Consider the following 15,978-nt stretch of genomic DNA (forward strand, 5'->3'; position numbering starts at 1 on the left):
CATGTAAAGTAGATGGGATATAGCCCTCCTCCCTCTTCATTACCCAAAGGAAAGTCCTAAATCTCTTTATGGTAGCTACATGCCTGCCCTTTGCAAAGCCAGGACACGTAAGAGGCAGTAAACTCAAATGAAGGCAGAAAAAAATAGGCTTATATAATTTTGTACCCACCCAAAAGTAAGTGGTCCTTAGAAAAACAGAAAGGAGAAGATGGCCAACGCTGCTGAAGAAATATGGTATAAAGAAAAAGAGTCCCAATCTTGAACTCAAGAAGCTGAGGTCAAGCCCCATCTCTGCACCTTACAACCTAGGTAACTCTGAGCAAGCTGTTTTGTGTCTGTGAGCCTCTGTTTCTCCATCTATAAAAAGGGGAGGGTAAATCATACCTCACAAGGCCTATCACAATGATTAGATGCAACAGAGGAGTGAAAGTATCAAGCTCATGTCTGGAACAGAAAAGGATCCTTGATAAAATTCCATCAGCAAACACTATTGATTCTTATTTTAAAGTTGACTGTCATGGAAAAAAGCAATTTAACATGCACCATGCTTTTGTTATTTTTAATTGCTGAGAAAAAATGTGAAGAATGTTAAGGCCACTCAAATGTTAAGTCAATGCAAGGGGTGAAGATGGGGGCAGGACTGTGGCACAGTTGGCTCACTAATGCAATGGAGCCTGTGTACTGATCCTCAGGATGGCAGGCAAAGTCCTAAACAACAGAGCTGAAATGGGGTGACAACTGCAAGGTACAGACTGGGCTGGCTGAGGTAATAGTTCCCTCCCTCTAATACTGCCATTCAGGCTACTGGCCAGTGCCAGGAGCAAACAACTATCAGTTATAGCACACGGTCAGAGCTGTGTGCAGCTTTTGCTTAACCGGTAACTCTTCAGATGCCAGGGAATCTACTAGGAGAAGCAGCCAGAATCAGCAGGAGAGCAAGGAGGAAGTAAGAAGTGAATAGATAGTGTAGGTTAGGTTCAAAGAGGCAACTATACCAGAGGTTTGCGGGGTTCTCCACCAAGGCCAAAATCACCTCAGTTCTGCTTTCTGTAGACAAAGCTGGAAGCGTGGGGTTTTGAAAAAAAAGCTGCATCATGCCAGCCTGTTGCTAACTGATTGAAAGCAGAAAATGAAGCCAGGCAAAGCTGAGGCCCAGATTTAGATAGTTAGCCTGATACTGAACAAGTCAGGTCAGTACTTACATTAACTGAGACCATTAGATCAGAGTAGCTGCCGCCAGCAGCCCAGGGTAGGACTGGAGGAAGGGGAAGAGGGGAATGCCACTAGGATTGAACTTTGCAGGAGGGAGGGAAGGAGGGCTGAGTTACTGTGTGCACTGAGCTGATAGAATCTGGCCAATCTCAAGGCTTGGCAACAGACAAGACAAATTTTACTGTGACGAGTATAAGTTGAGTTACCCAACCTTCTACCCAGATTGATAGGAAGGTCACGACATGACTTAAAAACAGAAGCAGAGGTCTACATTAAAGTTTTCCTTTTCTTGGCTATGTCCCAGAAGAGCCAAGTCATAGTGAGAAGAGGGACAGGGGAGGGAAATCAATATCATATTTTGAATGCTGATTATACGCCAGATATTTTGTCATTCCTTTTAATCCTAGCAATAATAATTCTATCAGGTGAACTGTTTTCCCATTTTACAGATCTGGAAACCAAGGTGCAAACAGCTTAAATAAATTAATTGTGATCGCATGAGTGATCACATCAGCATCAGTGGATCAAACCAGAGCATTCAGAGTCAACTACTAGTGGAAATTGTACTGGACTTGTCGAAATTGTACTGGACCCCCTCCCATCCCCACACTGAATAATAGCTTTCACTAAACTGTGCTTTGAGACAATGCCATTGGTTCATACTGAGGTTGTTATATGAAATAATCCATGGAAGAAATTTTTCCCTGGCCTCAAAACCAGAAAAGTTATGGTTTACCTGAACAATTGGCTTGTTTTTACCTTAGGAACTTAGTTATATAACCATTGGTTTCTCTCTTTTTGTTTTCTCTAGAAAGTTTGGAACCAAATCTATGACACTGCTCCACCAAGTGTTTAAGGATTCATGGCAAACATTTTGTATACTAACTCCATTCCTGCCATTTCCTTGCTATCCTACCTTCCCCCAACCTCCCGATTCCCATTCTGGGCCTCATGTTTTCTTATCAGTACTCTAGAATCTAAGGTAAAGGCCAGCAAACTTTTTCTGTAAAGTGTCAGACAGTTAATATTTTAGGCTGTACAGGCCATAAAGTCTTTGCTGCTACTACTCAATTCTGCTGTCGTGGCATGAAAGCAGCCATAGACAACATGTAAATGAAGGGGTGTATTTATGTTTATGGACAAAGTTTGAATTTCACAACATTTTCATGTCAAAAAATATTATTTCCTTTTTAATTCCAAACATTAAAAAATGTAAAAAAGAATTCTTAGCTTACAGGCTATATAAAAAGAGGCAGTGCAGTGGGCCCAATTGGGTCCACAGGCCATAGTCTGCCAAGCTCTCTCATCTAAACCTCAAGAGGACAGGGACTTCATAAGTCTTATTCATTCCTATGTCTTCAGCATGTAGAATGGGGCCAGGTACACGGTCAGTACTCAATAAATATTTGTCAAATAAATTATTCTTAACCATTTTTTAAGGTTTTACATTTTGCTATATTGTGAAATTCCTTAAAGCTACAAAGTAAAAGAGCTAGGATTTAGATCCAAGCCTTTCTGATATTCAAATCCTTATTTTGTCCATTATATCTTACTATCTTCACAGAATTGTGTCCCCTAAAACTCCCCTCTGGATTAGCCCCAGTCTCTCAACATGAGTCTCCACATGCAATAGTTAATTAAATTTGCTGAAGTCAGCCACACCTTGAATTTGCAATAATTTCAAAAGTCCAGAGTTTGGCAGAAGTTGTGCCCCTTTGTCCCTATTTCTCCCAAACTGGAAAGGGAGAATGAGAAAACAAGGGTTCACAGATTCACAGCTTCTTATAGGAAGGTAAAGTGATAGTTCTGCCTCAGTGGAAAGAACGCAGGCTTTGGTGCCTGTGAGACATGGTAAGATTTAGATCCCAGCCCTGCCAGTTACTAGCTGTGAATCTTTGGCAAGTCACTTATCTACAACAGCCTCCATTTCCTAATTTAAAAAAAAAAAAAAAAAAAAAAAGAATAATACATTCTTGGCCAGGTGTGGTGGCTCACGCCTGTAATCCCAGCACTTAGGAAGGCCAAGGCAGGTGGATCACCTGAGGTTGAGAGTTTGAGACCAGCCTGGCTAACATGGCAAAACCCTGTCTCTACTAAAAATACAAAAATTAGCCAGGCATGGTGGCGAGTGTCTGTAGTCCCAGCTACTCAGGAGGCTGAGGCAGGGGAATCACTTGAACCTGGGAGGCGGAGGCTGCAGTGAGCCGAGATCACATCACTGCACTCCAGCCTGGGCGAAAGAGTGAGACTCCGTCTCAGAATAATACATTCTTTACAGTGGGATTGTGAGGATAAGAAATAGTATATCGGCAATTAGCACAGTGCCAGGCACACAGCACTTGGGATACAGAGGTCAACAAAACAGGTAAAAAATCTCGGCCCTCATGGAGCTTACATTCTAGTGATTATTGTGACTGATTATTGTGATCTTGCCCACTGTTCCAATATTAGTAGTAGTAAACTGGAACATATTTCCACTTAAATATATCTCCAAACTCAGAAGGATCTCAAGGTGAAAAGTAGTTAGGGTCAGCTCTGGCTCCCATGGGATTCCCAAGCACTTACCCTCCTTGTGGTGGGCCAGGGGCCGGGGAGCTGGTCTCTTTATGTGGAAAGAGGGGGTCTTGGTGGGCCCAGAGCCTGGCATGGGTCCATTGGTGGCCTTTGGGGTAATCTTGGTCCCTCCATCCTGCAGCCTAGACACCAACTTCCCCACGTCCACCTCTGGGCAGGGCTCCAACTTGCCATCCGAAATAGGCCTGCTTGGGGACTTCCTCCCAGGATCAGTTTCCCCACTCCTCTGAATAGGTAGTTTAGGGTGTTGTGGTGGCTTGGGGGGTTCTATGCTGCTGGTGATAGTACCATTCGGTGTTTGATGTTGGATTTCATCTGGGAAAAGTCGGTGCAAAGAGGGAAGATTAATGATAACTTTTAAAACCTTTTCATTTTGATACATGCATACATACTTAATTTTGAAAATTTGTATACATTTTCAAAGCAGTTATGTCACTGTGGCACAAACCAACTATATCCCACAAAATCATTCTCTACCCTTCCCAGTTCACGTAAAGCCACAGATCCAATCCAAATAGAGAATTCAAGATCCGCATATGATTTTCACCACCACAATTCAATAAGCCACAATAAACCAAGAGGTTTTATTAAAGGAATATGTCACTCAAAAAAGACTTAAAATCCCCAATCAATGGCATATTCTATTCTTTGCAAATAAAGACATCATCGGTTAATTCTTAACCACTTCTCTGAAAAGTATTTTGTTAAGGTCTCTCAAATTTTAAGTTAATCAACATAACATACTTTAACTTCGTTCTCCAACTCGGAAGGAAACCTCCAACTGTTCTTTCCCCAGCTTTTATGGTCTACAATTTCCTCTGACATTAGTACATGTCTTTTAGTGGTTCTGACACTTACTTAAAGCTTTTGAGACCCTAATGAGACCTAGGGACCACCTCCCTAGAAAAATTAACCCACACAAATATAGCCAAAATTTTGAAAACTAATTTTTTAGTGATTCACAGAGCCTTCTGAAGCTGTCAATAAACCCCAGATTGAGAATGCCTGCTGTAAAGAAATTGTCACCTTCCATAGTCATAAAAAACTTAGAATGTAGTGGTTAAGAACAGAGGTTCCAATGAGAACACTTGGACACACGAAGGGGAACATCACACACCGGGGCCTGTTGTGAGGTGGGGGGAGTGGGGAGGGAAAGCATTAGGAGATATACCTAATGTAAATGACGAGTTAATGGGTGCAGCACACCGACATGGCACATGTATACATATGTAACAAACCTGCACGTTGTGCACATGTACCCTAGAACTTAAAGTATAATTTTAAAAAAAAAAAAAAAAGAACAGGGGTTCCAGCCAGCAAATTGAAACCTGAGATGTATATCAACCAACTGCAATACATGTATCTTATTTAGATCCTGATTTTTTTTTTTAACAAAATGAGATAATAGGAGAATGTGGATACTGACTGGATAGCTGATCTTAAGGAATCACTGTTTCGTTTTATTTTCTTTTAAGTATGATGATGATATTGTGGTTTTGCTTTTGAAGGAGTTCCTTTCTTTTAGAGATATACACTGAAACATTTACAAATGAAATGACATGATGAGTAGGTTGGGGGAATGGGTAGGGGTATAGATGAAATAAGACTGGGTATATGTTTTTAAATGCTGAAATGTGGGGAGTTCAATATGTTTGTTTCCAATTTCTGTTTATGTTTGGAATTCTTCGTAATAAAATGTTAAAAGAAATGCAGGCTCTGAAGCCAGGTGGCCAGGTCTGAATCTCAGTTCTGCTTCTTACCGACTATGAGACCTTGTACAAGTTCCCTATTTTCTCTGTACCTCAAATTTTCTCCTCAGTAAAATGGGAATAATAAAGAATACCGGTCTCATGAGGTTATGGTGAGGATTACAGGAGATGGTATACTTATTTCAGTGCCTGGCACATAACAGACACTCATTAATTAGTGGTTATTATTTACACTATTATGTGGCGGGTGGGCAGTGAGGCAAAAGTTTCCATGGGGGAAGTCTTGCTGCAAAGGCTTTTGTCCCCTAGACAGTTTTATTCTCCTTGGGAATCTGCCACCACTGATGCCACTGCCAAAGGGGCCGGAACCAAGGGGAGTTCCCCTGTAGTCTCCCTAATTTCGTCCCAAAGTAGACACATAGCCCTTTATTTATTAACCCTAGCACAAGTGCAACCAGACAGAGGCCATCAAACAAAAAAACTACCAAAGGCTCACAAATGATGTCATGAACATGAGCACAAGAGTGCCAAATAACTAGAGCCTCTGGCTTCCAGGACGTGCCTTGTGGCAGAGGCCATCTTTAAACATATAGCACTCAGGAGTAACTCAAGCACGTCTACTCTCTCCAAACAGTAAAGTGCATGGTGACATAAATTCTTTCCCTCACATGCTTTAGCCCAACATCTCAGCTGCATGTTCCTATCTGAATACTTTCTTCTGGACAAGTGACTCCATCTCTGCTCTCCCTTAGGGAAATAAAGGTTGCCTGTGCCCTACAGGCCATAGAGTATCATCACCATCTCAAGAGAGCCAATCTTCATAAAGAGGACCCACATACACAGCCTCAGAGAGGCTGCTACCTTCCACTCAGGAAAGTATCTTCTGTTGGCTTGGGAAAATAGGAAATGTAATGATAGAAGCCATGATGACTTCGGAGCTAGGCCTTTCAGCAGGGAAACTATTTCTAGGTTCTGGGGTATGGTGAATAAAAATAATGATAATAGTGACAATGATAGTAATAATGAGAATAATACTGATAAAGATAACACATACCATTACTTGAGCACTTATACCATGGCAGGCCCTGTTCTAAGTGCTTTACCTGGATTATCTCATGTAATCCTCAAAACAGCTCTATAAAGTAGTACATTGTTATTAACCCCATTTTACAGACAAGGAATCTAAGGCACCCGCAGTCTCCATGTCACAAAGCTACTAAGTGGAAACGCCAAGTTTCAAATCTTGATGTCTGCTTCCAGAGTCTACTTACTCTTTCTGAAGAGAGAGTTCATTGCTCTGTCAGGTAATAAAAGTTTGGTGCCATCCCCTTTCCCTAACCAGCCACCCATTTCTACAGGAGAACACACAGACAAGTCTCAGGGACTACGAAGAACTGGGAGTGAATAGGGATCAGACAGGGAGGCCTCATAAATAGGCGTGGGGCCAACCCTTAAAGTGGAGGCCTCTCTTCCATGGGTGGGTAAGAGGTGGGGAGAAGCTTTGAGAGGATACACACTAGTACAGTAATAGAAATAAATCAATTATTATAATACATGTAGATTCATGCAGATAAGTGCTAGGAGTAAGACAGTACTAATACTGACTGCAAGGATTAGAGAGGGTCTTTATAAAACAGGTAACTTTTAAGCTGGGCCTTGAAGAATTCCAAAAGGTGGAGCAAAGTAGAAAGGGCATTCAAACAAAAAACAACTTGGAGGAGTGAAAGATCATGCTTTGCCTAAGAAAATATAATTAAAAGTTTGGTTTGGCTTGAGCATAGGGACCAATTATAGATGAAAAAGTGTGGGTAGCTGGAGGTGAGGTTGTTGAAATAAGTTGGGGCTATATCATGAAGTCCATGAATGCCATGCTCAGGAATACAAACTCTGCCTTTGAGTCACAGAAGACAATGATTTTGGGGGGGCAGAGGGCTGGGGGTGGGGAGAAGTGGCATTATCAAATATGCATTTTTAAACATCCCTTTGGGTTCATCACGAAAAGTAATGAAAAATAGGCTCGTTCCAACGAAAAGTAGGTTGGACCAGAAAGACTGGTGGCAGAAAGACAAGCTAGGGGACTGCTGATAAGAAGGATCCAAACTAGAGCTGCATCAGAAAAGAGAGGCAGATTCAAGAGAGGTTGAAGAAGTGGAATAATCAGGGCTTAGTTATGGAGGTGTGATGGAGTCCATGATGAGGGTGAAAGGAGTCACTGACATACTATATACAAAAGGGATAACAAATTTCAGAGTAAGATAATGAGATGCTACTGGTGAGCAGGATTGGTTCCTTCTCAGAACAGTGTTCAGATAGGTTATAGGAAGTGTGATTTATAGTAAATAAATAAGCTTTAGGATAAGATAGATGAGTGCAAATTGTTCTGTCATTTAGTAGCTGTGTTAGTTGGGAAAACTACTCATCATCTTTGAGCTTCCAGTGCCTTCACTATAAAACAGAATTCAGCATACCTACCTCGCATGGGAGTGCTGAACAGTAAATGAGATTATGGATTCACACTCATATAGGATGGCTAGAATAAATAAGATAGACTATACAAAGTGTTGGTGAGGATGTGGTGAAATTGGAGCCTTTATTCATTGCTGGTGGGAAAGTAAAATGGTGCAGCTGAGGCCTAGTGCGGTGGCTCACGCCTGTAATCCCAGCACTTTGGGAGGCCGAGGTGGGCGAATCATGAGGTCAGGAGTTTGAGACCAGTCTGGCCAACATAATGAAACCCCATCTCTACTAAAAATACAAAAATTTAGCCGGGTGTGGTGGTATGTGCCTGTAATCCCAGCTACTCGGGAGGCTGAGGCAGGAGAATCACATGAACCTGGCAGGTGGAGGCTGCAGTGAGCTGAGATTGTGCCACTGCACTCCGGCCCAGGAGACACTGTGAGACTCCATCTCAAAAAAAAAAAAAAAAAGGTACAGCTGCTTTGGAAAACAGCCTGGCAATTCTTCAAAAGTTTTAATATAGACCAACCATATAACCTACAATTCCAGTCCTAGGTATATACCCAAGATAATTACAAACAGACATCCACACAAAATTCTGTGCATGAATGTTCACAGTGGCATTACTTATAATAACCAAAAAATGAATACAATCCAAGTGTCCATCAACTGATCAATGGATAAATAAAATGTGCTACATCTATACAAAGGAATATCATTTGTCCATAAGAAAGAATGAAGTACTGATACATTCTACAATGTGGATGAACCTTGAAAATATTATGCTAAGAGTAAGACGCCACCCAAAAATGTCCACATATTCTATAATTATATTTCTATGAAATGTTCAGAATAGGCAAATCCGTAGAGGCAGAAAGTAGATCAGTAACTGTCAGAGGTTGGTGGAGAAGTAAATTTAAAAGTATTGGGATTCTGGGATGATGAATATGTTCTGGAATAAGATAGTTGCACAAAATATACTAAAAACCATCAAACTGTATGCTTTAAAATGGTGCATTTTATGGTATGTGAATTATAGCTCAGTTTTTTAAAAAGTTAAAAATAAAAAATAAATGTCTAGACTGGGTAACCTCATTGGAGATCTTCTGTCCCAAAGCCCTCATCACCACAGAGGGGCAAACTGAGGTCCAGAGAGGGGAAGTGACTAGCTCAAGTTATTCAGCAGGCTAGTAGCCAAGATTAAATTAGACCTTCTGTCTACTGACACCCAGTTCATTCATTTTTTTACACTCATTTATTAAGGACTTACTATATGCCTGGCACTGTGCTCATACTTTGGATATAGTAAAAAAAAACAAGTGGCCACTGGCATTGAGTTTATATTTGGGGAGACTGTAAATAAACAAATAAACCCATTCTGTAAAAATGACACTATGGGGGGGAGGAGCCAAGATGGCCCAATAGGAACAGCTCCGGTCTACAGCTCCCAGCGTGAGCGACGCAGAAGACGGGTGATTTCTGCATTTCCATCTGAGGTACCGGGTTCATCTCACTAGGGAGTGCCAGACAGTGGGCGCAGGACAGTGGGTGCAGCGCACCGTGTGCCAGCCGAAGCAGGGTGAGGCATTGCCTCACTCGGGAAGCGCAAGGGGTCAGGGAGTTCCCTTTCCCGGTCAAGGAAAGGGGTGACAGACGGCACCTGGAAAATCGGGCCACTCCCACCCGAATACTGCGCTTTTCCGACGGGCTTAGGAAACGGTGCACCAGGAGATTATATCCCGCACCTGACTCGGAGGGTCCTATGCCCACAGAGTCTCGCTGATTGCTAGCACAGCAGTCTGAGATCAAACTGCAAGGCGGCAGCGAGGCTGGGGGAGGGGCGCCTGCCATTGCCCAGGCTCGCTTAGGTAAACAAAGCAGCTGGGAAGCTCCAACTGGGTGCAGCCCACCACAGCTCAAGGAGGCCTGCCTGCCTCTGTAGGCTCCACATCTGGGGGTAGGGCACAGACAAACAAAAAGACAGCAGTAACCTCTGCAGACTTCAATGTCCCTGTCTGACAGCTTTGAAGAGAGCAGTGGTTCTCCCAGCACGCAGCTGGAGATCTGAGAAAGGGCAGACTGCCTCCTCAAGTGGGTCCCTGACCCCTGACCCCCGAGCAGCCTAACTGGGAGGCACCACCCAGTAGGGGCAGACAGACACCTCACACGGCTGGGTACCCCTCTGAGACAAAACTTCCAGAGGAACGATCAGACAGCAGCATTCACGGATCACGAAAATCCGCGGTTCTGCAGACACCACTGCTGATACCCAGGTAAACAGGGTCTGGAGTGGACCTCTAGCAAACTCCAACAGACTTTCAGCTGAGGGGTCCTGTCTGTTAGAAGGAAAACTAACAAACAGAAAGGACATCCACACCAAAAACCCATCTGTACATCACCATCATCAAAGACCAAAAGTAGATAAAACCACAAAGATGGGGAAAAAACAGAGCAGAAAAACTGGAAACTCTAAACAGCAGAGTGCCTCTCCTCCTCCGAAGGAAGGCAGTTCCTCACCAACAACGGAACAAAGCTGGACGGAGAATGACTTTGACGAGTTGAGAGAAGAAGCCTTCAGACGATCAAACTACTCCGAGCTACAGGAGGAAATTCAAACCAAAGGCGAAGAAGTTGAAAACTTCGAAAAAAATTTAGACGAATGTATAACTAGAATAACCAATACAGAGAAGTGCTTAAAGGAACTGATGGAGCTGAAAGCCAAGGCTCGAGAACTACGTGAAGAATGCAGAAGCCTCAGGAGCCAATGCGATCAACTGGAAGAAAGGGTATCAGTGATGGAAGATGAAATGAATGAAATGCAGCGAGAAGGGAAGTTTAGAGAAAAAAGAATAAAAAGAAAGGAAAAAGCCTCCAAGAAATATGGGACTATGTGAAAAGACCAAATCTACATCTGATTGGTGTACCTGAAAGTGACAGGGAGAATGGAACCAAGTTGGAAAACACTCTGCAGGATATTATCCAGGAGAACTTCCCCAATCTAGCAAGGCAGGCCAACATTCACATTCAGGAAATACAGAGAAAGCCACAAAGATACTCCTCGAGAAGAGCAACTCCAAGACACATAATTGTCAGATTCACCAAAGTTGAAATGAAAGAAAAAATGTTAAGGGCAGCCAGAGAGAAAGGTCGGGTTACCCACAAAGGGAAGCCCATCAAACTAACAGCAGATCTCTCGGCAGAAACTCTACAAGCCAGAAGAGAGTGGAGGCCAATATTCAACATTCTTAAAGAAAAGAATTTTCAACCCAGAATTTCATACCCAGCCAAACTAAGCTTCATAAGTGAAGGAGAAATAAAATACTTTACAGAAAAGCAAATGCTGAGAGATTTTGTCACCACCAGGCTTGCCCTAAAAGAGCTCCTGAAGGAAGCACTAAACATAGAACGGCACAACCGGTACCAGCCACTGCAAAATCATGCCAAATATAAAGACCATCGAGACTAGGAAGAAACTGCATCAACTAACGAACAAAATAACCAGCTAACATCATAATGACAGGATCAAATTCACACATAACAATATTAACTTTAAATGCAAATGGACTAAATGCTCCAATTAAAAGACACAGACTGGCAAATTGGATAAAGAGTCAAGACCCATCAGTGTGCTGTATTCAGGAAACCCATCTCACATGCAGACACACATAGGCTCAAAATAAAAGGATGGAGGAAGATCTAGCAAGCAAATGGAAAGTAAAAAAAGGCAGGGGTTGCAATCCTAGTCTCTGATAAAACAGACTTTAAACCAATAAAGATCAAAAGAGACAAAGAAGGCCATTACATAATTGTAAAGGGATTAATTCAACAAGAAGAGCTAACTATCCTAGATATATATACACCCAATACAGGAGCACCAAGATTCATAAAGCAAGTCCTGAGTGACCTACAAACAGACTTAGACTCCCACACAATAATAATGGGAGACTTTAACACCCCACTGTCAACATTAGGCAGATCAATGAGACAGAAAGTTAACAAGGATACCCAGGAATTGAACTCAGCTCTGCACCAAGCGGACCTAATAGACATCTACAGAACTCTCCACCCCAAATCAACAGAATATACATTCTTTTCAGCACCACACCACACCTATTCCAAACTTGACCACATAGTTGGAAGTAAAGCTCTCCTCAGCAAATGTAAAAGAACAGAAATTATAACAAACTGTCTCTCAGACCACAGTGCAATCAAACTAGAACTCAGGATTAAGAAACTGACTCAAAACCACTCAACTACATGGAAACTGATCAACCTGCTCCTGAATGACTACTGGGTTCATAACAAAATGAAGGCAGAAATGAAGATGTTCTTTGAAACCAATGAGAACAAAGACACAACATACCAGAATCTCTGGGACACATTCAAAGCAGTGTGTAGAGGGAAATTTATAGCACTAAATGCCCACAAGAGAAAGCAGGAAAGATCCAAAATTGACACCCTAACATCACAATTAAAAGAACTAGAAAAGCAAGAGCAAACACATTCAAAAGCTAGCAGAAGGCAAGAAATAACTAAAATCAGAGCAGAACTGAAGGAAATAGAGACACAAAGAACCCTTCAAAAAATTAATGAATCCAGGAGCTGGTTTTTTGAAAGGATCAACAAAATTGACAGACTGCTAGCAAGACTAATAAAGAAAAAAAGAGAGAAGAATCAAATAGATGCAATAAAAAATGATAAAGGGGATATCACCACCGATCCCACAGAAATACAAACTACCATCAGAGAATATTACAAACACCTCTATGCAAATAAACTAGACAATCTAGAAGAAATGGATAAATTCCTTGACACATACACGCTCCCAAGACTAAACCAGGAAGAAGTTGAATCTCCGAACAGACCAATAACGGGATCTGAAATTGTGGCAATAATCAATAGCTTACCAACCAAAAACAGTCCGGGACAAGATGGATTCACAGCCGAATTCTACCAGAGGTACAAGGAGGAACTGGTACCATTCCTTCTGAAACTATTCTAATCAATAGAAAAAGAGGGAATCCTCCCTAACTCATTTTATGAGGCCAGCATCATCCTGATACCAAAGCTGGGCAGAGACACAACCAAAAAAGAGAATTTTAGACCAATATCCTTCATGAACATTGATGCAAAAATCCTCAATAAAATACTGGCAAACCGAATCCAGCAGGACATCAAAAAGCTTATCCAGCATGATCAACTGGGCTTCATCCCTGGGATGCAAGGCTGGTTCAATATACGCAAATCAATAAATGTAATCCAGCATATAAACAGAACCAAAGACAAAAACCACATGATTATCTCGATAGATGCAGAAAAGGCCTTTGACAAAATTCAACAACCTTCATGCTAAAAACTCTCAATAAATTAGGTATTGATGGGACATATCTCAAAATAATAAGAGCTATCTATGACAACCCACAGCCAATATCATACTGAATGGGCAAAAACTGGAAGCATTACCTTTGAAAACTCGCACAAGACAGGGATGCCCTCTCTCACCACTCCTATTCAACATAGTGTTGGAAGTTCTGCCCAGGGCAATTAGGCAGGAGAAGGAAATAAAGGGTATTCAATTAGGAAAAGAGGAAGTCAAATTGTCCCTGTTTGCAGATGACATGATTGTATATCTAGAAAACCCCATTGTCTCAGCCCAAAATCTCCTTAAGCTGATAAGCAACTTCAGCAAAGTCTCAGGATACAAAATCAATGTACAAAAATCACAAGCATTCCTATACACCAATAACAGACAAACAGAGAGCCAAATCATGAGTGAACTCCCATTCACAACTGCTTCAAAGAGAATAAAATACCTAGGAATCCAAGTTACAAGGGACGTGAAGGACCTCTTCAAGGAGAACTACAAACCACTGCTCAATGAAATCAAAGAGGATACAAACAAATGGAAGAACATTCCATGCTCATGGGTAGGAAGAATCAATATTGTGAAAATGGCCATACTGCCCAAGGTAATTTATAGATTCAATGCCATCCCCATCAAGCTACCAATGACTTTCTTCACAGAATTGGAAAAAACTACTTTAAAGTTCATATGGAACCAAAAAAGAGCCCGCATCACCAAGTCAATCCTAAGCCAAAAGAACAAAGCTGGAGGCATCACGCTACCTGACTTCAAACTATACTACAAGGCTACAGTAACCAAAACAGCATGGTACTGGTACCAAAACAGAGATATAGATCAATGGAACAGAACAAAGCCCTCAGAAATAACGCCACATATCTACAACTATCTGATCTTTGACAAACCTGAGAAAAACAAGCAATGGAAAAAGGATTCCCTATTTAATAAATGGTGCTGGGAAAACTGGCTAGCCATATGCATAAAGCTGAAACTGGATCCCTTCCTTATACCTTATACAAAAATTAATTCAAGATGGATTAAAGACTTAAATGTTAGACCTAAAACCATAAAAACCCTAGAAGAAAACCTAGGCAATACCATTCAGGACATAGGCATGGGCAAGGACTTCATGTCTAAAACACCAAAAGCAATGGCAACAAAAGCCAAAATTGACAAATGGGATCTAAGTAAACTAAAGAGCTTCTGCACAGCAAAAGAAACTACCATCAGAGTGAACAGGCAACCTACAAAATGTGAGAAAATTTTCACAACCTACTCATCTGACAAAGGGCTAATATCCAGAATCTGCAATGAACTCAAACAAATTTACAAGAAAAAAACAAACAACCCCATCAAAAAGTGGGCAAAGGATATGAACAGACACTTCTCAAAAGAAGACATTTATGCAGCTGAAAGACACATGAAAAAATGCTCATCATCATTGGCCGTCAGAGAAATGCAAATCAAAACCACAATGAGATACCATCTCACACCAGTTAGAATGGCAATCGTTAAAAAGTCAGGAAAAAACAGGTGCTGGAAAGGATGTGGAGAAATAGGAACACTTTTACACTGTCGGTGGGACTGTAAACTAGTTCAACCATTGTGGATGTCAGTGTGGCAATTCCTCAGAGACCTAGAACTAGAAATACCATTTGACCCAGCCATCCCATTACTGGGTATATACCCAAAGGACTATAAATCATGCTGCTATAAAGACACATGCACACGTATGTTTATTGCGGCACTATTCACAACAGCAAAGACTTGGAACCAACCCAAATGTCCAACAACGATAGACTGGATTAAGAAAATGTGGCACATATACACCATGGAATACTATGCAGCCATAAAAAATGATGAGTTCATGTCCTTTGTAGGGACATGGATGAAATTGGAAATCATCATTCTCAGTAAACCATCACAAGGACAAAAAACCAAACACCGCATGTTCTCACTCATAGATGGGAATTGAACAATGAGAACACATGGACACAGGAAAGGGAACATCACACTCTGGGGACTGTTGTGGGGTGGGGGGAGGAGGGAGGGATAGCATTAGGAGATATACCTAATGCTAAATGACGAGTCAATGGGTGCAGCACACCAGCATGGCACATGTATACATATGTAACTAACCTGCACATTGTGCACATGTACCCTAAAACTTAAAGTATAATGATAATAAAAAAATAAAAATTGTATCATGTGGCACAAATAAAGGTAGTTGTAAATATAAACAACAACAACAACAACAAAAATGAGACTATGGAACAACAGAGAGGCATTCAATGTTCCCTTCCACTTTCTCCTGAATGCCAGCTCACCTCCTCTGTGTAAGAGTTGATCCCTTAACCTAAGTGATGATCTCTTCATCATTCCTTATACATCCACTCATTCATTCTTCGAATATTTACTAAATCCATGATATGTATACCAGGAGTTGTTCTAGGGCCTGGTAGTCAAATAGATTTTACATTCTAAGGGGAAAGAGAGATAATAAACATGTGAACAAACAGGAGCAGGGGATATGAGTTGCATAAAGCCATATAAAGGGATAGGGAGTGATTGGAGGAAGAGAAAGAACTATTTAAGTAGAATGTTAAGAAAAGGTCTGTATGAGAAGATGGCATTTAGTAGACACCTGAATGAAAGAGTGAGCCT

General features: G+C 41.5%; 1 protein-coding gene across 4 annotated transcripts in view; it reads right to left on the bottom strand.

Moving 5' to 3' along the window:
• Window positions 1–15,978, bottom strand: part of OPHN1 (oligophrenin 1) — a 388,712-nt gene that overhangs the window by 16,820 nt on the left and 355,914 nt on the right. For all 4 annotated transcript variants that reach the window (XM_054471934.2, XM_063660731.1, XM_063660732.1 and 1 more), the window contains one exon: window positions 3,778–4,101. In XM_054471934.2, coding sequence (XP_054327909.1) covers window positions 3,778–4,101 — 324 coding nt within the window. The remainder of the gene's footprint in view (window positions 1–3,777; window positions 4,102–15,978) is intronic.

The sequence above is a fragment of the Pongo pygmaeus genome, chromosome X (genome assembly GCF_028885625.2).
Source record: "Pongo pygmaeus isolate AG05252 chromosome X, NHGRI_mPonPyg2-v2.0_pri, whole genome shotgun sequence".
Classification (NCBI taxonomy): domain Eukaryota; kingdom Metazoa; phylum Chordata; class Mammalia; order Primates; family Hominidae; genus Pongo; species Pongo pygmaeus.